Source organism: Lynx canadensis, chromosome A3, assembly GCF_007474595.2.
Source record: "Lynx canadensis isolate LIC74 chromosome A3, mLynCan4.pri.v2, whole genome shotgun sequence".
NCBI lineage: Eukaryota > Metazoa > Chordata > Mammalia > Carnivora > Felidae > Lynx > Lynx canadensis.
In genome coordinates, this window is record NC_044305.1 from 137,577,791 (window position 1) to 137,600,337 (window position 22,547).

The window sequence follows — 22,547 nt, forward strand, 5'->3', positions numbered from 1 at the left end:
CCCGCCCCTCACGCCATACCGCGGCGCACACACAGCCCAGACCCCGCCCCTCACGCGGTACCGCCCTAGACTCCGCCCCCCAGTCGGCACGGCCCACACCGCCCAGACGCTGCTAGGCTCCTCACATTGTTCTCCCAGCCCACACCGCCCTAGTCCCCATCCACCTCCGTAGGCCCCGCCCCTCCCGGACCGCCCACGTCCGACTTTCTGACGTCAGACAGTTGATCCGGAAAAGCCCAGGCGCTAGGCCCCTAGGCCCCGCCCCTCGTCTACGGCTCTGCGGGGACGCGCGTCATCTCCCCGCGCCGCCGCCGGAAGCTGAGTGTGTGTGACGACAGCGCCAGGCGCGGAGCTAACAAGTTCGGCGATGGCTGGCAGTGAGTGATGACCCGGTTACTATCCGTTGCGCGCAGAGTCGTTTTGGCCGCCGTGCGCTGCAGCGCCCGCGGCTGCAGCGGTCTCGGCATGTTCTATGCCGTGAAGAGGGGCCGCAAGGCCGGGGTCTTCCTGACCTGGTGAGTGGGCGGCCCCGAGTCGCGCCCCCGGCAACCGCGCGGCTGGGGGTCGGGCTGTCACCCGGAGCTCGCGGCCCTCGGCCTGGGGTGCAGCGCGCGGGGGCCCGCCGCCGGCCGCGCGGTGGGAGCCCCGGGCCCGTCTCCGCCGGCGTCGGCTCGCAGGTCCCGTCCGGAGGCTCCGATTTACGTTCCATGTCTGTTGGCATTGTCAGAGATGCCACGTATAGTGTAAGGTGACCAGGGCTCTCCGCTTATTCCTTCCTTTTTGTTTCAGTGAAACAATTTCCAAGTGGTTACACGTAGCGGAACTCTGAAGGTACCTAATCGAATCTTCCCCGTGTCTTTAAAAAGAGCAGTTCTTATAAACTGATATTTAGGTCCCTGTAACAACCCTTTAGGTGGGTGAGTTTATTATTTTCAGGTGTCGTTCCCGTGGTCAGGAAACTCATGGGGCTAGTGAGTGATGCGGTAGGACTTGCATGCAGGTGTTCGGATTCCAGGCCAGGACTCGCCCCGCCGTGGGATACCAAGGTTTATTATCCGTGTGTGTGCGTGCCCGCAGTTGTTTACCTGTGCAGCGGTGCTACCGAGGTAGAAGCAGCTCAGAGGCTCACCTTTTTGCCGTAATGAAATGTTAACAGGGTTTTCTTTTTCGAACACCCCAAAATTCTAATGTGTTTTGAGATTGAGGAAACTGTTCCTGACTGGTGTGCCGTCTGGCTGGGACGCAGCACTACAGGGTGAGGTGTTGGACGGGAAAGAAAACTACACACGGTTTGCCCCCACGGAGCTGACGGACTTTTGTCACGCTATTCCTAACCTCAGAATCCGTTAGAAAGAGGATGAGTAAGGGAGGAAGGAGGTAACATTGCACTCTGTTCCAGGAGCGAATGTAGAGCCCAGGTGGACCGGTTTCCTGCTGCCAGATTTAAGAAGTTTGCCACCGAGGAGGAGGCCTGGGCCTTTGTCCGAAAGCCTGCAAGCCCGGATGGACCAGAAGGTAGTGAGCCGCTCTCATCGTGGTGGCGTTTCATCAAAGCCTTGCACGGCCCAGCGTCACTTGATCTGTGTAGCTGCCTTCATAACGGAGCAGACAGGATCGTTTGTTTCCATTTTACAGACAAGGAGACAGGCGGAAAGCAGTTTACCTTAGGGAGTTCTGTTAGTACCTGAGTTAGAAACAGGCCAGGACACCAGTCTCCTGCTCCATTCAGTGTCCTCACTGTACTTAATTTTCTCTTTAAAAAAATGCTTGTTCTGTTATCGAATTGAATGGGCTACAGTTTTGTTTTTTTTTTCAACGTTTATTTATTTTTGGGACAGAGAGAGACAGAGCATGAACGGGGGAGGGGCAGAGAGAGAGGGAGACACAAAATCGGAAACAGGCTCCAGGCTTCGAGCCATCAGCCCAGAGCCTGACGCGGGGCTCGAACTCACGGACCGCGAGATCGTGACCTGGCTGAAGTCGGACGCTTAACCGACTGCGCCACCCAGGCGCCCCTGGGCTACAGTTTTAAAGTGGTGAGCGTAGGTTGTCTCAGTGCATGCACCTGTATGGTGTGTCCTTTTTGTGTAGGACAGTCACATGATCGGAATTTCCCCCAGTTTTAGTGCAGAAAGTACAGTTAATTGAAGCGTAATTCCCAGTATAAGGAACACCAGGTGTGCAGGACTAAGGGTGACTGCCTTAGAGCACAAAATTTTAAGAATATACTTAACCCTTGAACAACACGTGTTTGAACCACGTGGGTCAGCTTATGTGTGGACTTGGTTATATTTATTACATAGGTTTATTTGTTATATTTTCCTTAATAACATTTTCTCTTGTCTAGCTTATTCTATTTTAAGAATACAATATATAAGACATATACAAAATATGTGTGAATTGATTATTTACATTACCAGTAAGACTTCGGCTAACAGTAGGCTATCAATAGTAGTTAAGTGTTTGGGGAGTCAATGGTTATACTCAGATTCTCGACTGCGCAGGCTGTTAAAACCCCCCAGGTTGTTCAGGGGTAAACTGTATACCTTAACCGACTTTGAAAAAGTGGTGTTTCATTAGCTTTACTCAACAGACATTTTTTTTTTTAAGTTTATTTATTTATTTATTTTTGAGAGGTGGCGGGGAGAGAGACAGAGACAGAGACGGAGAGAGGGAGAATCCCAAATGGGCTCCACACTGTCAGCGCAGAGGCTGACGCAGGGCTTGAACTCGTGAACTGTGAGATCATGACCTGAGCTGAAACCAGGAGTTGGACGCTGAACGGACTGAGCCACCAGGCGCCCCTAGTGTTAGGTGTTGTGATCATTGTTATAATCCCGCTGGCAGCCCAGATGCAGACTGTGTCCTATTCCAAATTCAGAAGTATGGCTCTTGTCTTAGTTGTGTTCTTTTTTTTTTTTTTAATTTTTTTTTATGTTTATTTATTTTTGAGGCAGAGAGAGACAGAGCATGAACAGGGGAGGGTCAGAGAGAGAGGGAGACACAGAATCTGAAATGGGCACCAGGCTCTGAGCTGTCAGCACAGAGCCTGACGCGGGGCTCGAACTCACGGACCGCGAGATCATGACCTGGGCTGAAGTCGGATGCTCAACTGACTGAGCCACCCAGGCGCCCCATGTCTTAGTTGTGTTCTTAACACCTCCTTTTCACTGCATTTTTGTTTTAACCAATTAGCAATTTATTCAGACTTCAGTTTTCCAATATGTTTCTGTTCATTAAATCCTCTAAGTCCTAGGGAAAGGTATTTCTTTATATCTAGGAGTCACCTTTCTTAGAAGTTTACAGAGACTTCCTAGTTAGTGACTGATGTATGTAAATTGAGATTTAACATTTTTGGTGTTCAAAAATTGTAGCAAAGCAAAAGTGTTAGCCTCTTTCCCAATTTTTCCCTTAGTGTGACCTATATTTTTATTTTGGGATTTTTGAGCTATTTGCCAGTTACTGCGATTTCTGTAAGATGATTTGGGGTTAACTTACTCAAAAAAACACAGTTTTGTGAAGGAAAAAATTATCTGACTTGGCCTCTTTTTCCTTCAGTCTTATCCTTTAAAAACTTTCATGCCAGGGGCACCTGGGTGCCTCAGTCAGCAGAGTGTCTGGCTCTTTACTTCAGCTCAGGTCATGATCTCATGGTTTGTGTGTTCAAGCCCCACATCAGGCTCCGTGCTGATAATGGGGAACCTGCTCGGGATTCTCTCTGTCTCCCCCTCTCCCCCCTCCCTCTCCCCCTCCCCCCCTCCCCCTCCTCCTCCCTCTCCCCCTCTCTCTCCCCCTCTTGTGCTCTCTTTCTCTCTCAAAATAAATAAACCTTTAAAAAAAAACCTTAAAAAGTAAAAACTTTCATGTCAACTTAACCCTCTTTTCCTATAAATAAAATCGATATTTAGAGCAGTATTAAAATTCTGCAAGATTACCCTTTGACCTGTACTTGTGTTTTGGGGTTTACGTGTATAAAGTACCTAGAGGTATATTTTTAAGGTAAATACAGGGTTACACAAATGTAGCAGAGTGGAAATACCAAACGTTACTCTATATGGTGACTTCACTCAGATTTTGCCTAGATAACCTTAGCGGTCTTCTGACAGGTGTGGGTGGAGAAGCTACTCCAGGCAGGACATCCTGGCTTGGATGTTAACAGGGTTTTCTTTTTTGAACACCCCAAAATTCTAATGTGTTTTGAGATTGAGGAAACTGTTCCTGACTGGTGTACTTATGTGGTAGGTGTTCAGTCAACATTTGAGCTCCATTTCTCCATCCCTGGTTTAGGGGTTTAGAGCTTAAAGTGAACTCTGTAGTGTTGGGCTTAGTTGTTGTTTTGGAGATAGAATCAGCTGCTCCTTCTGTGCCCCTATTCCCGCTCCGTAAAATGATAATGTAGGAGAAGCTGCTCCCACATAACGTGAGAGAGTATGAGAATCCCTTCGGGGTTAATCCCGACTTCACCTTCCCCTGAAAGAAAATTCTGCAGCTACTGCCCTGGAGGAATTCAGTCCCTTCTGCTGTTTGTTTCTGTTCCCTTTCTCAGTGTGTCCCATTATCTGTTTATGTGAGGTCGGGTTACCCATGCCCGCTTACCTTTCTTGGAGGCCTTGACGGAGTCAGAGTGTCTACAGTAGGGGGTAAGGTGTGGAACCATGGACGCCACTGACCTTACATACAAAAGTTAAGTCCTTGTTTTCTTTGTCTGGGGAGAGAGTCCCTCAGACTTTGACACTGCCTGCCATCCCCGTAGGATGCAGAACCTTTGGTATCTACTGTCTCTGTCAAAACCAGATTGCTATTACACTAGAAATGTTGCTCCTGCCTTCAAATCGCCCTTACCAAGCTTTTCGTGGAAAATTCAGAGTCATTTCACAGGCCATCAAAATCTGAGATGGTGTGGACTGCCTGAAGCCAGTTCCTCTTTATAGGGCTACGTACAGAGGGTATTTAAGTCTGATTCGGTGATAATACAGAACTTACTGAATTTCTGGATTCTTAAGCATTTTATGTGTGTTCCCTTTTTCCTGGTTTTTGAGTAGACTCTATCTTTCAGGAGAGAAAAATGAACGTGTACAAGAATCACAAGTGAAAACAAACAAGCGAGTCCGTGAGCCATTGGACGGAGATGAAAATGCAGAACCGTGTGCGAAGCACGTGAAACAGAACACAGAATCGGTGCCTTCAGTTAGCAAAGACACTTTTTCTTACATGGGTATATTTTTCTTGGATTTTTAAATATTTATGTAATAATCATGAAAATAGGTGTAAAAACTATTCCCACTTAATGGGGGAAATTTGAGCTAACGTTTACCATCTTTATTCTTTAAGAAAAGGGTTTTTTTTTTTTAATGTTTATTCTTGAAAGAGAGGGAGAGAGAGAGAGAGAGAGAGAGAGAGAGACAGAACATGAGTGGGGGAGGGGCAGAGCGAGAGAGGGACACAGAATCCGAAGCAGGCTCCAGGCTCTGAGCTGTCAGCACAGAGCCTGACGCGGGGCTTGAACTCAAAGACTGTGAGATCACGACCTGAGCCGAAGTCGGACGCCCAACCGCCTGAGCCACCCAGGCGCCACCACCTTCATTCTTATCTGAAAAGATTATCTAAAAATCTAAGGTTACTCTTTTAGAGTTGATCAAACTGCAGAATTATTAAGACTTTGGACTTTCATTAGAAAAGCGTTATGTGGCCTACAAATGAAAAACATTATAATCTTTTGAAATATCAGTATTCTCTGTGCACACAGGCTTTCAGGTCACACGAGAAAGTGCAAAGGCTTCAGCTTCTTCAATAAGAAAGGGCCTGCACAGAGCTCTCTTTCAGCACCAGTATCTTCACCGTGGACGTTTAGCCTTTGCAAAACATAAGTGATCTCACCTTGTCCTCTACCTCTAACTCCAGGGACCAGTTTATATTTAGTGACTTATGGTATACAGAGCACCTTTTTGTTTTTTAGACGTATGAACAGAAAATAGGAATAAGTAGCATTTTTATATAAATCACTGTATTTGTGGTTCCAAGTTTTCTCCAAGAATAAGCCATCTCACAATTTAATTCGAGGAAAACCAGTAGAAAATGTTTTGTTAACCTGTATCACAAACGCATAAATCGGAGCGGCTGGCTGGCTCAGTCGGTAGAGCATGCGGTTCTTGACCTAGGGGTGTGAGTTCAAGCATCACGTTGGGTATGGAGCCTACCTTGAAAAACACAAAACCGTGTAAATCAAGTTTGCAGTTAGGTAAAAAGACCAAACGTTCTTGATTGGGTTGTTTGCCAGCAGCAGTCACAGTGTGTATCTGTGGAGTGATTGAGGGATGGCCATTTCTAAGGTACTAACGGCGGCTTAAGGTACGGTGGCACCTGGCACAGTGCCTGATGGGTACTCTCATTTGAAACAGTTCGGTGACCAGGAAGGTAGTCATGTTGAGAGCGTCAAATTCAGTTGAGCCCGGATCCTCGCCCGGCACCCACGCTCCCCCACACTCCTGGCCCTGCTCTGGTCGGGAGCGTGCTGTTCTATCACTTAACACCTTCCCTCCTCTTCCCTCCCTCTGTGCCTTGTCCGGCCTGCAGTCCTTTTGACAAACAGCTTACAGAGCCAGGCCTCTGTTTGCTCCCATGGCCCTGCTTTTTAAGACCTGCCAACTCAACCCCTCCTACCGCCCTGCTGAGCATGTTCTGGTCACATCTGGGGCCCGAGAGTGGCCTCATGTCAGTCCTTTTCTGCCGTCTTCCTTACAGCACTGGTATGTTGATCAGACCCTCTGTCCTGATGGAAAGAATAAAGACCATAGTTTCCTTGAGGCAAATATACTAAGAAAAAAAATTAGAGCAACGTTTATCAGAGGGCTAGACCTTCTGGCGGCCAGGTCGGGAACTGATCACGTCTTCCTGGACAGAAAGTACTGACCGCATCGAACAATACCCTCGCAGTTCAGCCTGTGGACGCTAGCTCAGTGAGTTTGTGAAATAGATGCTCGGTTTTAGTGCTCTTGATCCGGTGGCACCCACTGAATTCCCTCTTCCAGGAGACTTTGTCGTTGTCTACACCGACGGCTGCTGTTCCAGTAACGGGCGCAGGAGGGCGCGTGCGGGAATTGGTGTTTACTGGGGACCGGGCCATCCCTTGTGAGTAAACAAGCCTTCAGATCCGAGTGAACCTTGGCCCAGCACTTGTGAGGGAACGACCCGGGGTGTGACCACCTGGCGCGCGGCTTTGGCGGAGGTGACGGAATGACGAGCTGCAGCTGGTGCTGACACAGCTTCGTTGCTCAGGACGGAGGCCTCAGCCTTCCTTTCTTGGCTCTGAGTCCTGATGCGTCTCTGTGTCTCGCCGACAACCTCTTATACCCACATGACCTCCCTGCCCCCGCTAGGCGAGTCACAGGTCTCCCGTGGGGTGGTTTTGGCAAGGATGTCCCAGGGGCAGGTCGCCAGACTTGGAACCCCGCGCGTCCCCATGACTCTTCCGAAGACCTGGGGGCTCCGAGGTGACCTCCCGTTTTCCACAAGGTGCGGAGTCGGGATGATGCCAGGTGTGGTCATTCACAGGTACCCGCAGCAGTGTTAGGCATAATGTAAGATTAACTGTTCGGTGATCACAAGGCTTGACATTTCTCTTGATCTGTGGTCTACTGAGTTCTTTCCCCTTAGTATCCCACTTTAGCTTTGAACCCTGTCAAGAGGTGGCGAACTTGGGTTGCACTGGGTGTCTGGGCTTAGTGTTCATCTGAGACCATGCACTAATGTATTTTAGGGCCACAAATAAAACTTTGCTTTTGACTTCTGGCCCAGGATTCTCTACTAGACCATCCCACGATGCTTTTCCATAAAATGTTAGTACTGTCGGCGTGTTTTGTATGATGCTTTGACATGTCAAAAAAATATATACAAGCCTATCCTCCATTGAGAGGCTTATGGAATCACTTTGAGAATTAACTTCATCTTCCTCTGTATCGTTTTGAAACCAGGAACTTAGGCATTAGGCTTCCCGGGCGGCAGACGAACCAAAGAGCAGAAATTCATGTAAGTCATCACGTTTCCCACCAAGTGTTAAGTCCATCGTGGCGGTGAGCTGCATACACGCTGTGTGTGTAAGATACTCAGAGTCCAGAAGAAACTCAGTTTGTGGTTAGTAACAACTGCAATGGGGAGGGATTTCCCAGAAAAATCCTAGAAGTGCTTTCACAAAAACGTGCAAATAGCTGTATGTGTAGCATTATTTCGTAGAAAGAGTATACCCCTTACACTTAGCACAGAAAGAGAAAGACTGTTAAAGTGGCGGAGTGATTTTGAGCGTTAGTGAAGTTGAGCGTCGCACAGTTTCTGTGGTGTGCTGACTGACTGGTTTCTTCAAGGCAGCCTGCAAAGCCATCGAGCAGGCGAAGGCTCAGAACATCAAGAAGCTCGTTCTGTATACGGACAGTATGTTTACTATAAATGGTAAGCTTTTACCTTGCGCTGCTTCTGGTGTTGTCCTAGTAAGCACAAAGGGAAATGGTATTCCCTTCTCCAGTAGGAGGGATTGCATCGGGGCAGAACGCAAACGGAGGTGGGGACCACGTTTGGTTTGTCAGAGATCAAGAAAAAGGGGAGGTTCTGGAGCCCAGTTCTGCTGCTCCGCTGTGTGGCCCACAGTCAAGGTGTTTGTCAGGCACCGAGCACAGGGCAGTGGGGTCGGTGTGCCCCTGCTCTCGTGGTCCTTCGGGTGTAAACAGCATAAGTACCTTTCAGGGGGCCGTGCTGACAGCTCCTTCGGGAAATTCCGTGTTCAGGACGCGGGGTGGGGGGCTGGGGAGGCGGAGAAGGCGGCCTCTTAGGCTGGGAGCTGTGGGTCAGCACAAGTCTGAGCGCAGGGCTGAGCCGGGGAGCGTGCCAGGCCTGTGCCCCGGGCCAGAGGACAGCCCGTGTGGGCAAGTGGCAGTTGCACACGCTGCGCGTCTTGCATCCACACGACTCCTGAAACAATGCTGAGGGTACCAGTGACAGTCACAACAAAGTTTATTGCGATGAGAGGCAAGGCCGACCCATCGGGACCAACACTCTTGATCAGCGTGTGGCCTCGAACAGCCGGGGTACAGAGTTTTTATAGCTGATCACATCGTTTTATCATCACCTGGGAACAGAACAGAGAAACAGTTCCCAGATGAGTTAGAAACACCCCAGATGAGGTGATTATTTTAGACTTTCAGCCGTTAAGTCGCAATCAGTGGATCCTCCTGACCCTGCCTCTGATGCTCTTTTCTTTGAACTTTTGTTTCCTTAATTGGTGAAGCCTAATTTACAAGAGTTTGAAGCCTAATTTACAAGAGTAAAGCAAGGCTGTTATCTCTTAACCTTCAGTGTCAGAACAAAGCTGTTATTTCTCAAGCTACACGTTAGCCCTACGCTAGTTTAACCGTTACAGGCGGAAGAGTGGGCGGGTGAAGGAGGGAAATCTGGGGGAGGAGCAGAGACCGGGACATTGGAGCTCGCGGAGCTTACTTGACGAGAGCGTGTACTTCTTACAGGGATCACTAACTGGGTTCAAGGTTGGAAGAAGAACGGGTGGAAAACGAGCACGGGGAAAGACGTGATCAACAAGGAGGACTTTGTGGCGCTGGAGCAGCTGACCCACGGCATGGACATCCAGTGGGTGAGTGTGCTCCGAGCCGGTGCTGTCACCTGGTCGTCAGGACCAAATGTTCTAAGTTAACTGAGAGATCAGTGGTTTCTGTAAGTGATTTAACGACTTGAGAGGTAAAAATAACTGTGCACGAAATTAACATCATAGCGCGTATTCGACATTGGAACACATTTGACTCTCGACCATCACAAAAGGAACACTGCTCATTCTTGGTATGATCGTGTGTAGACCACACTCTTCAGGCAGCGTTACAGACGGATGTTCCGTATTCTTTCTGTTGTCTTTGCGGTGCTTACTAGTGCCTGGCCTGGGCTCCCTCTCCTCCCCTCCCACTGTTAAAGTGACTTGTGACAGTCACTGTTGGCTTCTTGGGAATCAGCCGTAATGTCAAGATAAAACTAATTTATGAGTAATTTTTAAAAAGTAAAGCGTGATAAAACTTTAGTAACATGACTTCTTTTCCAACATGGAAATGTTCTTCTTTTTCTTTTAATTTTTTTTTTTTTTTTTAATATTTACTTACTATCGAGAGACAGAGAGACACAGAGCATGAGCAGGGACGGGGCAGATAGAGGGGGAGACACAGAATCTGAAGCAGGCTCCAGGCTCTGAGCTGTCAGCACAGAGCCTGGCGCTGGGCTCGAACTCACAAGCTGCGATTTCATGACCTGAGCTGAAGTCAGACGCTTAACCGACTGAGCCACCCAGGCGCCCCTGGAAATGTTTTTCTTATAATAAATAGTTTTTAGGGGCACCTGGGTGGCTCAGTTGGTTGGTTGAGCGTCCGACTTCGGGTCAGGTCGCCATCTCACAGCGTGTGAGTTTGAGCCCCACGAGCCCCGCGTCGGGCTCTGTGCTGACAGCTCAGAGCCCAGAGCCTGCTTCATATTCTGGGTCTCTCTCCCTCTCTGCCCCTCTCCCACTCATGCTGTCTCTCTCTGTCTCTCAAAAATAAAAAATAAAAATAAAAAAATAAACATTATAATAAATAGTTTTTATTAAAACTATCTGTTCAAGCAATACAGAGCACGTTGAATGACAAGCATTGTCTGAACCCTACCCTGTCGTCCCTCCCCAGGACCACTGGGAGCAGTTTGGTGAACTGGGGTTTAAATTTGCCTTTCAGCCATTTAGATATGAACAGTGGTTATATACGTACATCCCTTCTTTCGGACAGCATTTAAAGACAATAAAGTACGTGCGTTGGATACATATTTGTGTGTCTGTACATACATGTGTTTTGCCGGGAAAGCCCTCCCAGTTCCATCATTCAGTGGGGAAAGAAAGCAATACAAACAGGAAAATCAAGTTTGTGGAGAATGAGAATGGGATTGTTGCAAATGCTTGCATTGCACAGGTGCCCTGGGCAGGCAGGCTGTGCTGTCGAACTGTGTCCGGGTGGGGGGGGTGAGTCCTGTCCCACTCTGGCCAGTGGGAACAGTTGCGTTTTTTACAGTAAGGGTGTACTCGTGTATTGCTTATGTAAAAAACCAGTGAAGATAAAAGAAACAAAATTTATTTAACAGATGCATGTTCCTGGTCATTCGGGATTTATAGGCAATGAAGAAGCTGACAGATTAGCAAGAGAAGGAGCTAAGCAATCTGAAGACTGAACAAAGTAATTTTAATTCTTGGAAAAGCTTCCGTGAGTGACTCTTTTCTTACCCTTCCTTACTGGTGTGAAAAATAAATCAGAAGGTACATCAGAAGGTCATTCTGTGGTTCCCTGTGGTTACATGTATAATACATTGAACAAATTTGAGATTTGAGCATTATTTGAGATTTCAGCATTATGCTTTATTGGGTTGGACACTGTTCTCATTAGTTTTATGACCATCTGGACAGAAATTTTAGGACTGGATTTAATAAGGCATGAATACAGCAGTGGTTTTAAAATGCAGACAGGAAGTCTGGAAGTATTCTAAAAGTGTTTATTTACCTTACAGTTGGCAGGATTCAGTCTCAGAATATTCTGGTTGACTTGTACCTCTCTGTGGAGTAGAGCAAGTCAGGGCTGGGCCCACACCTCGGTGCAGAGAGAGCGGACTGGGTCTTACCTGCCCGGGCACCTGTGCGCAAGGCAGGCCTGCACATCCGTAGTCCTGGCTGCTTGACCACTGATGGGAGCAGTTACTTACACAGCAAAATGCATAAATAAACCTTTTAAAATTTCTTTGGCTGTTTTTTGTTTTGTTTTAATTTTTTTTAACGTTTGTTTATTTTTGAGAGACAGACTGTGAGCTGGGGAAAGGGCAGAGAGAGGGAGACACAGAACCCGAAGGAGGCTCCAGGCTCTGAGCTGTCAGCACAGAGCCCGACGCGGGGCTCGAACCCACAAGCCGTGAGATCATGACCTGAGCCAAAGTTGGATGCTTAACCGACTGAGCCACCCAGGCGCCCCACTTTGGCTGTTTTTCTTAAAAGCACTGTGCAAGTTAAAGTTTGATATAATTGTTTACTTTTACCTTCATTTGTTTACTACTTTGTTTTATCATAAAAACATACAGAAAATGACACAAATGTATAGCTTCTTGAATTATTACTGTAAGGTTAATTCCCAGGCGAGAACTAGAACTTTGCTGGACACCCCAGAAAGGCTCTCCACGTTCTCCAATCACAGCCCCTCCCTCCCTCCAAAATTAATCCTGACTTTTATAGAAATGACTTGCTTGTGTTTCTTTATGGTAATTCGGCCTTGTGTACTTTTTTTTTTTAACTTGAGATTTCTTAAGTTTCTTTAATTTACAGGTTCCCCTGCCATTTATTGGGATCCTCACAAGGTTTACCCGTTGAGGAACCTGGGCCACTTGTCCTGTCGTTTCCCACGGTCTAGATTTCTCCACATACACTCTACCGGCACAGTCTGGCATTTTCTTTTGTCTTCTGAATTTCCTGCAAGTTGGCAGCGGGACCCAGAGGCTTGATCAGGATCGGGTTCCACACGTTCAGCAAACGGTAGATGGTCGCGTGCGGTCACTTGCAGCTGCAGGCTGCGGTCGCCCTCTTGATGTTGGCAGCTGCCGGTGCTCAGTGTCCGGATCCACTCGTCGTTCGGGCTCCAAAGTGGTGACACTCTGGGATGTTGCCCATAGTTATCGGCTGGAGTGGTTTCAGAAGATGCTTCCTGTCGCCTATCTGGTTATGCCGTGGTGACGTTCATTTAGGGAAGTCAGCAGACATGCAAAGATGATTGGTCTGTCGTCTTTAGAGGGCGACCGATCAAGGTTTTTTATTTATATATTTTCATAACGTGTGTCGTGAGCTTGTGTACTTATTCCTTCTTGATAGGTTTCAGGTCATTGTGGTTTTTATCTTTATTGAACCCACATGGTAGCTTCTTTGGCCTGTAGGAGGGAGGTTCTTCCGGTTGGCTCTTGATTTCTTTGGATATTCATGTGTACACACATATGCACTGACCACACCCGTTTACACGTATAGACCACAGGCACACTCGTGCACAGTCCACGTGCCCTGGCACGCTCACACACAGACCACGCATGTATGTGCCCCCAGTCATCTGCTCCAATGCTGTCTGCTGTGTGGGGACTCAAGACCCATCTGTACATTTCCTCCTCCAGATCTGGAATTGGCTGTTCCTCTAAGAATCTCCCCTCCCCTCCCCTCCCCTCTCTTTCTTTCCCTCCCTTCCTCTCTCTCTCTCTCTCTCTCTCTCTCTCTTTCTTTCTCTCTCCCTCCCTCCCTTTCTTTCTCTCCTTTCCCTCCCTTCCTCTCTTTCTTTTTTCTCTTTCTCTCTCTTTCCCTCCCTCCTTTCTTTCTCCCTCTCTCCCTCCCTCCCTTCCTTTCTTTCAAGGTAAGGAATGTCCACACCCAATATGGGGCTTGAACTCATGACCCCAAGATCACGAGCTGCCTGCTTTGCTGACTGAGACAGCTGGTTGCCCCTGGCAAAAAAGGTATTTCAGGTGCTCATTGCTGTGGGGTTGGTCTTTGCCTCTAGGCCTTTTCAGGGAACAGAATTCTAAAACATGCACGTACACATATTTTAAAGATAAAATATTTGAGTTCATGTTGATATTCTCAATAGAAACTCAGGATTTCAGAGTACTTAACTCTTCTATATTATGTCTGTGTCTCCTTCTACACTGAGGATCCTGGGATAGATATTCCTTAATTACCAGCTTGCTTTTTTCCACTTGAACATGCAGTGTGTGGATACGAACACTAACGTGTATTATAGTGAAAACAGTGCTGGGTGTACGTTGCCGGCCATTACTTGATAAGATCTCCCCATCTTGCCCTCCTCTGGTTTTCCTCCTGTGCATTTCATGGCCACACAACCAGTGTTCGGTCAGTGTCCTCTTGGAAACCACATTCCCTGAGCTCCCCACGTTGAACTTTGTTTGTTTGCTTTATGCTTGAAAGCAGTAGGATAGAAATCCTTGGCTCACATCTTCTTTCCTTGAGTATCTAAACTACCAATTTTGTTTTCTTCCAGCATGAAAAGTCTAACGAGTCTTACGTTCCTTCTTATAAGTCATGTGCTCTTTGCCTAGATGTCCAAGGCGTGGGTTTCTTGTTCTTGTCTCTCCAGTCCTTACTGTGTCAGACTGTGTCCCTGTGTCCCACGTTGGTTGCCCGCGGTCAGAATTTGCAGGAATATGGTGAGCTCTTGGCGCGTATATTTCCAAATCTGCTACTTCAGGAAGCTTGCCTTGAATTGTGGCTTAGAGTTGTTTTTCTTGGTTTTCTTTGGGGGTGGGGGACCTTGTTCTGTGGATGGGAACATCTGGTTTAGCCATCCTTGGTCTTTTCCTCTTTTTCTTGAATCTCATTTATGTTTTAAGTTTCCTTTGTTTTTTTAATTAAAAGTTGTCCTGCTGGTGACGTCCTATCTCTGAAGGCATTAGTTACTGTCTTCATTTGCTCTCGATTCTCATTTCTGAAAGTACTTGTCTTTCTAGTTTTCTTGAGCTCTGTCACCTTATTTCTGGTGTTTTCTAGCACTAATTTGCCGCCCTCCCATCTTGGATCTCGTTGTTTGAGGCTTTGAAGCCGCACATTTGGACCTGTGTGGTGTCTGTCTGGAGTGCTCTCGCTGTCAGCAGGCTTTTATTTTCCTTTTCTTTTTTCTGAGAATAGCTCTGCGTGGGATCGACACTTTCCTGTCGCTCATTTTCCTAAACATTTAGTTCAGGTCGTTTTTCTCACTCCACAGAGCTCTCTGCCCTGTTGAATCTTGAATAATGCTAAAAATGTGGCGGCTGGCTCCCAGCACTCTCCCGGCTCTGGCCCTGCCCCGCTTGCATTGGGTCCCTCTCCTTCCTGTCTGTTGTCCCTGTGCTGTGCTGCTGGCTGTGTCCCCACAACACGGGTCCCTGCCGGCTCGGCCGTGGTGGATCTCGGGCTCCACGGCTCCAGCCCTCCGACCTTCTTGAAGTGGGTCCCTTGCACCTGTCACCACTGGGGGAGGACAGCCGCCCTGCTCCAGCCACCGGCCTCAAGCCGGCCCACCATGCTTTGCAGTGGACACCCGCCGTTTCCTTTGGGGTTGTCCTTTCAGGGGCCCGTCAGGACCCAGTGGCCCCGCTGTGCTTTTCCCCGTGGGTGTACAGGCTGTGCTGGGCGGGCTGTGCCCTTCACTGCCGCACGTTGGCTTTGTGGAGTCCCCACACCGCTGTGCTTTTTAGCGGCTTTGTGGCGGTCTGATCGACAGGCAGCAAATGGTGTGAAGGTAAAGTGGGCTGTGGACTCACCTGGGAACCTCTCACCAGGACTGCCTGTCATCCCCCCCTCCCCCGCCCCTCTGAGATCCTTCCCTCTTTGACCCCATCCCCCGGAGACCTTCCGTTTGCTCTCCGTCGCTGTAGACTAATTTGTGTTCTTTGGGATTTTGTGTAAATAGAGTCATGTAACATAAACTGTCTGTGGCCAGAGTTTCTTTTCGTCGGTGTGATTATTTTGCCCCCCCCCCCCCCCCGCCCACGTGGGTATCAGTAGTTGGCTTCCCTTCACTGCTAGGTGGTGCCCCTTGTAGGCATGTCCCAGTCTGTGCGCCCATCCTCCCGTTCGAGGCTGTCCCCTCCGTTTGGGCTGTTGTGGAGAGAGCTGCCTGAGCACCGACGGGCCAGTCCTTCTGCGAGCACGTCCTCTGATTTCTCTAAGTGGAACAGCTGGGCCACAGGGCAGTGGGTGCTCGACTTCAAGGAACGCCAGCTGACCCCTCTGGCCATTCGACTTTCCCATCAGCAGGGCAGGAGAGTTCCGGTTCGCTCCGCGTCCCCGCCAGTGCTTCTGGTCACCTCGTTCTGTTAGGTCCGCGGTTCTGTTTCGGGTGAAGACTCGGGAAGATCCCACAGCGCCCTCGCTGCCGCCACTGCCCTGCTCCGCCCCCGAACGTCTGATTTTGCTTTAATGGGGCGGCGCCTCTTCATGGGCCCAGGATTGGAAGTACAGAGGCGAGAGATCGTGCCTCCCAGACCTTCCAGGCTGCTGGGCAGTTTGCACAAGTGCACGTACCGTCCGTGCGGAACCAAAAGTGCGTGGAGCTCCAGGTAGGAGGAGGCCCGGCCGCTTTCAGTGAGAAGGGGAACAGGACGCCTTCAGGAAGCACATTCCTTCTTGGGGTTGCCTAACGTGCAGCTGCCTCATTACAGCTCCAGGGAGTCGTGGTTCTGTCCGCTTTGTCAGCTCCCGGAGACCTTTGAGGGCTGCCGCGTAGACCAGGCGGGGCGCCGTGCCGTGAGGGACCGCCGCGTAGACCAGGCGGGGCGCTGTGTCGTGGAAGATACCAGCTCTTCAAAAGCTGCTGCTGCTCTCAAAATGTGCTCCTGATGCTTTGCAGACGGAGGCTGTTGGAGCGACCCCGTGTCTTCTGCGCCAGAGCGACGAGGCGGCTCCATTGCTGGGGGTCGAGAAAACCGAGAGGATCTCTGCCTTCTTTCAGGACAGGCTCATGGGATGTGGGCGAAACGAAACTAATCCGGAGAGCCGGTCCCGGGTGGGCAGCCTGCGTGGTGGTGAACCGGCGCCGTGAAGCCACACGTCGGTCCCAGTGGGATCTGTCCCGACGGGCGAGCCTGGGGCCTTAGGTCACGTGTCTTAGAAAGACCTTGGTCTCCGTTTCCAGATGTCTCTTAATGCTCACATCCTGGTAGTTCCGGAACGGGACGGGAGAGCTGCTCGGGAACAGCCCGTTCTCTGTGACGGGTCGGTCGGACTCTCGCCGCTCCGTCACAGCAGGTGTCCGAACTAAGCATAGCTTAGTCATAGCTGCGGTGGACTGTGTCCCCCAAGTTCATATGTTGAAGCCCTGACCCCCAGTGCGGCTGGTATATACAGATGGTAATTCAGGTTAACGAGCTCACTTTTGAGGACACAGCAAAGCCAGGACGAGAGCCCTCCCCGGAAGGCAGATCACTGACACCTTGATCTTGGACGTGGCCTCTGCTGGGATCGTGAGAAGTCAACGGTGGAGCCCCCGGCCGGCGGCGTTCTGTCCGGCCGCCTGAGCGGGGTCCCCAGCCACGGAGGTCTGCTGAAGGCCAGTCTCCTCTCCTGGGGAGGAAAGGAACGTGAGGCCCAGTCCTCTACCCCTCGGTGGCTACCTCTCCTCTGCTTACCGTGCGGACAGCATGACTGCGCCACGTGAGCCAGGGCGCGTGATTCTTCGGAGATTCTCCGCTCGGTGGGTGTCGGTGAGGCAGCCCTGCTCTGTTCGGTGACGGGTTCTCCGAATGTAAGTTGGTAGCGACCACGTTGTTTTGCTGAAGCCTAGGAAACCAAAAATAAAAGTCGAGAAATAGGACTGTAGAGAGAGGAGATGATTACTCCCATATTTGGTCTGTGATTTTTTTTAAAACTAGAAGAATGTCTAGTTATTTAGATTTAGGAATCTCGACACTGGCTGGGACTTCCTTCTCTGTGACAGGCCCTAGTGAATTGATTGGTCTGCCTAAAGGTATTCAGACAGACTCTCCGAAAACTGCGAGAAGAGACCCGTGAGATCTGTGTCTTCCAGCAAGTGCTTGTTCTGCGTTTGCAAAGCCAGCGGGTGATAAGCAGCGAGGCCTGCTCTGGTGTCTGGACCTCTGCTGGTGACCTTCGTTTTTTTTGTGCTTATTTTATGTTTTGTTTATTTTTGAAAGAGACAGCATGAGCCGGGAAGGGACAGAGAGAGAAAGGGACAGAAGATCTGCAACGGGCTTTGTGTGTGGGGCTCGAGCTCGTGAACCAGACCGGGAGCTCCTGGCCTCAGCCGACTGGGCCGCCCAGGCGCCCCCATTTTTTGCTTTAAACGCCCGAGCAACACGAGAAAACCCTGTCTTGAGGCAGACGGAAGCGCCCGTGGTCAGGCCTGGAGGACCGGGCCTGGGGACCCGCTGGCTGTGAGCCGGACCAACGTTGGCGGCGCCCGGGACCTGTCCCCACTGCATTGTGTCAGCAGAGGCCTTCGAGGCACAAGTCGGGTCAGCGCACAGCTCCCTTCTCCCTCCGAGCCTTCTGTAGGCACGTGCGCTCCTAACACGTATGACCTCGCTGCAGTCCCCGCATGACCGGCTCACCGTCCAGCGGCTCCGGGCTCGGTCCCGAGGGCATCGTGCTGCTGAGAGGGCCGCCCGTGCCCTCGGCACTTCAGGACGCTCCTGGGGACCCCCTCTGCCGTGTCTGGTGCGCCTGTCTCCACGGCCTGCTTCCCACCATCTCTGGGTGGAGCGGCTCGAGGCCCGACGCAGCCTCCGTGTCAGCCGGAACCTAGCACGGCGTCTGCTGGTGCGGGTGACGGCACCGCCAGCCAGGCCCTGAGCACGTGGGACGGAGTGTAGCGACCGGTCTCGGCGGTGGTGTGTTCTAGAACTGTAAATGATCTTCAGTTTTTAATTAAAAACAAATTCTCGGTGCTTTCCTTTTTTCTTTTTCTTTTTTCCTTTTTTTGACGTTTATTTATTGTTGAGACAGAGAAAGAGCATGAACAGGGGACGGTCAGAGAGAGAGGGAGACACAGAATCTGGAACAGGCTCCAGGTTCTGAGCTGTCAGCACAGAGCCCGATGTGGGGCTTGAACTCAAGAGCCATGAGATCACGACCTGAGCCGAAGTCAGACCCTCAACCGACTGAGCCACCAGGAGCCCCTTCTTTCTTCTTTTTAAATGTTTTATTACTTTGAGAGAGAGAGATACATGGCGAGCGGGGGTGGGGCAGAGAAAGAGGGAGACGGGGAAGCCCAAACAGGCTCCCTGCCGTTAGCACAGAGCCCAACGCTAACGAGCTGTGAGCCATTGGCCTGGACGGAAATGCAGAGCCAGCCAGGTGCCCCTTGGGGGCTTTCTTAAGGTTTTACATGTGCTAATTCGTCTCCAATCACTCCCTCATTATTGTTGAATCGTTCTTTTCTTTCCCGAAGAAGCTCACTTGACCTGGAAAAAAGTTACAGAAGGTGGTAGGCCTCTGTAAGGACAGAAGACTGCTCAAGGAGTTTCACTTGTTAGGAAGGGAATTCTCCCGCAGAAACTTCCCGACCCTGCAGGCCTGCCCTCCCCCTCGGAGCAGAGGGCTCCCTGGTCTCCCCATGTTTGTCACATCCCGCAGTGAGAGCGGTTCCTTTTGTTTCTGTGTGTTTGTTAAAGTGTGATGCGCAAGTCCCGCCTTGAGATTGTTGGGTGTTAAGAGAATGAAGTGTAAAAAGAGAAATTGAAACTAAAACAGAATTTTCAAGGTTATATGGCTCTTCCTCCCGTATTACCCCCAAGAAGCACATCCTTTATGGTTTTTTGATAAAGGCTCTGAAAACGATTCTTGGGTCATTCGATTATAACTCCTTGGCCACCACATTGTCACCATTCAGCATGACCCATGCCTTTCCCTAGGGCTGTGTTGGTGACCCACCCTCAGAAGGGCATCTGTGTGGGGCTCCCTGTTTGTCACAGTGAATTTGCTGGGCCTCACCCAGGGCCTTGTGGTGAATGACTCTTTATCCTTGTCTGCAATGAGGGCAGGGGAACAGTTCCTCTGGAAAATTGTCTTGACGGGGCCGTCGTAATCTCGTCTACTGTATGGGTTGACCGAGAGGTTGGGAAGGCACCCTACTTGTTCTGTGATCCCCAGAGAGAGGAGGCCACTCTGGGTCAAATGTACGTGTGTGTGTGTGTGTGTGTGTGTGCGTGTGTGTGTGTGTGTATCCATACTGCTTTTCAGAAGCCTTTGCATTTTTCATAAAAAGTATCCGTAAGTCTGTACCCGCACTAATATTAAGTCTCCCCATACCTTTTCTGTAGATACTTTTTCATCTTTGCCAAGGCCCTTTACCAGACTCCTTGCTCTAACTTACATTTGAGGTTTCTGGAGAGGTTGGAAATCTTTTTATAAATCTAGATGGTTTCCCATCTAAAGAAAGTAAATACTACACCTTTATTCAAGCCTTTTTAAAGGTACTTCAGAAGAAGAAACAGGTATGACATGTGAGTATAGTTGATAATATTGTACGGTATACTTGAAGTTTGCTAAGGGTAAATCCTTTTTTTAATTTTGAGAGAGAAAAACGCATGATTGGGGAGGGGCAGAGAGAGAGGGAGAAAGAGACCATCCCATACAGGCTCTGCACTTACCAGCACGGAGCCTGATGTGGGGCTCGAACTCATGAACCGTGAGATCATGACCTGAGCCAAAGTCAGAAGTTTAACTGACTTGAGCCACCCAGGCACCTCTGCTAAGAGTAGATCTTAAGCGTTGTTCATGCACACGTACAAATAAAAGTTTACCTGGGAGGTGATGGATGTGTGAATTAACTTGATGGTAATAATCATTTTACAGTGTGTATAAATCAGCACATTGGCCAAAAGTAGACCCACATAAGTATAGTCACCTTGTCTTTGACGAAAGGGCAAAGACAACTGAATGGAGCGAAGGTAGTCTTTTCAACAAATGTTGCTAGAAAACCGCATCCACACGCAAAAGAATGAATCTAGACCCAGACCTGACACTCTTCACAAAAATTAACTCAGAATTGGGGCACCTGGGTGGCTCAGTCAGTGAAGGGTCCAACTTTGGCTCGGGGCATGATCTCACAGTTTGTGGGTTTGAGCCCCGCGTCGGGCTCTGTGCTGACAGCTCGGAGCCCGGAGCCTGCTTCGGATTCTGTGTCTCCCTCTCTCTCTTCCCCTCTCCCGCTCGTGCTCTGTCTTAAAAATAAACATTAAAAAAAATTTTTTTTTAAATTAGAATGGATACTAGATCTAAATGTAAAACACAAAACCATGAAACTTCTAGAAGATATCATAGCAGAAAAGCAAGGTGCCCTTGGGTGTGGCGGTGCCTTCTTAGATCCAACACCAAAGACACAAGTCATGAACGAACTAATACTCTGTACTTGTTAAAATGAAAAACTTCTGTTCTTGAAGGACACTGTCGAGAGAATGAGAAGACAAGCCACAGACTTGGGGAGATTATCTGCAAAAGGCACCTCTGAGAAAGGACTTCTCCAGAACACACAAAGGACTCAAAACTCCAGAATTAGCAAACCAACCCGCCCAGAAAACGGATCGGTGGCCTTGACAGAGACCTCACCGAAGAAGACACACAGGTGGCAGGTAAGCACCTGAGCAGCCGGTCCACGGCACAAACCGTCAGGGACAAGCGGTTTACAGCCGTCACGCCGCTGCACACGTACCAGAGCGGCCCAAACCCGAACTGCGACGGCACCAGATGCTGGTGAGGACGCGAGGCCTCGAGAGTGCTCACTGCTCACTGCCGGGGACGCAGGGTCATGCGGCCACTTGGGAAGACGGTTTGGCGGGTTCTTAGAAAACGAAACCTACTCTCACCACGCCACCCGGCAGTCACGCCCTTGGTACTCACCCAAAGGGGTTGAAAACTTACGTCCACCCAGAACCTGCACCCGGATGTTTGTAGATTTGTGTGTAATGGCCAAGCCCTGGAAGCGACCGGGTGACTGGACAAACGCCCTGAACATCCGTATTCGCTAAACCGTAACCGATTATCAAGTCACGAAAAGACTCGGAGGGACCGTAAATACACGTTACTGAGTGAAAATCGAATCTGAAAAGGCTATGTGCTGAATGATCACAACTCTAGGACATTCTGGAAAAGGCAAACCTGTGGACACAGTTAAAAGGTCAGGGGTGGCCAGGGGTTGGGGTGGGGGCGGAGGGAGGGATGGGTGGGTGGGGCCCACGGGATTTTGGGGGCCGCGAGAGTGCTCTTCGTGATACCGCGGTGCTGGGTGCGCTTCGTTACCATTTGTGCAGACCCCCAGAACGTGTGAGACCACGAGTGAGTCCTACGCAAATTCGACGCTGGGCGGTGATGCCTCAGTTTACCTTCGTCAGTTGTAACGCGTCGACCCTGGGGGGGCGGGGCTGGGACGCGGGGCTCTAGGGGCAATGTACCTTCCTCCTAACTTGGCTGTGAACCTAAAACTCTAAAAAAATAAAGTCTTTTAAAAATCATGTTGTACATTTACATATAATTTTGTCAACTCTGTCTCAATAAAGCTGGGGGAGGGGCGCCCGGGCGGCTCAGTCGGTTAAGCGCCCGACTTCGGCTCAGGTCATGATCTCGCGGTGCGTGGGTTCAAGCCCCCCTGTTGTTCATGTTGTTCTCTGTGCTGACAGCTAGGAGCCTGGAACCTGCTTCGGATTCTGTGTCTCCCTCTCTCTCTCTCCTCCCCTGCTCGTGCTCTGTGTCTCTCAAAAATAAACATTAAAAGCAATTAAAAAAAAAAAAAAAAGGAACAACAGTGGATGTGGACTTCCTGAGTTTATGTCCCGGCTCCTCCTTTAGTTTGGCGCCACTCAGACAGGCAGGGACTTGGGCCGGACCTGGGTGCGGTGCTCGGGTTGCCGGGGGGAGCCCCAGAGCCGGCGAAGAACAAACAGCAGGGCCCAGGCGAGGCTGGAGGGACAGGAAGCCAGACACCTGCAGAACAGAGTCCTGCGACTCCCCCGGG

At 49.9% G+C, this 22,547-nt stretch overlaps 1 protein-coding gene across 3 annotated transcripts; it reads left to right on the forward strand.

Moving 5' to 3' along the window:
* Positions 1-327: 327 nt before the first annotated feature.
* RNASEH1 (ribonuclease H1) lies at positions 328-21,725 on the forward strand. 3 transcript variants are annotated; one of them, XM_030311714.1, is made up of 9 exons: positions 328-515; positions 1,400-1,515; positions 5,057-5,215; positions 7,029-7,128; positions 7,971-8,025; positions 8,358-8,442; positions 9,510-9,634; positions 11,152-11,270; positions 20,980-21,725. In XM_030311714.1, the coding sequence occupies exons 1-8, from the start codon at positions 385-387 to the stop codon at positions 11,236-11,238; spliced, it is 858 nt and encodes a 285-aa protein (XP_030167574.1). In that variant the 5' UTR covers positions 328-384; the 3' UTR covers positions 11,239-11,270; positions 20,980-21,725. The 3 variants fall into 3 exon arrangements, with proteins under 3 accessions (XP_030167574.1, XP_030167573.1, XP_030167575.1); XM_030311713.1 differs by lacking the exon at positions 20,980-21,725 and adding an exon at positions 11,572-11,798; XM_030311715.1 differs by lacking the exons at positions 328-515; positions 20,980-21,725 and adding exons at positions 700-1,222; positions 11,572-11,798.
* The last annotated feature ends 822 nt before the right edge of the window (positions 21,726-22,547 follow it).

Bases quoted from the DNA above. Each gene is read 5' to 3' on its own strand.
- RNASEH1 (XM_030311714.1), top strand. From the start codon at position 385: ATGACCCGGTTACTATCCGTTGCGCGCAGAGTCGTTTTGGCCGCCGTG. The intron at 516-1,399 runs GTGAGTGGGCGG...ACTCTGTTCCAG, and splicing joins GCCGGGGTCTTCCTGACCTG to GAGCGAATGTAGAGCCCAGG. The intron at 8,443-9,509 runs GTAAGCTTTTAC...TACTTCTTACAG, and splicing joins CAGTATGTTTACTATAAATG to GGATCACTAACTGGGTTCAA.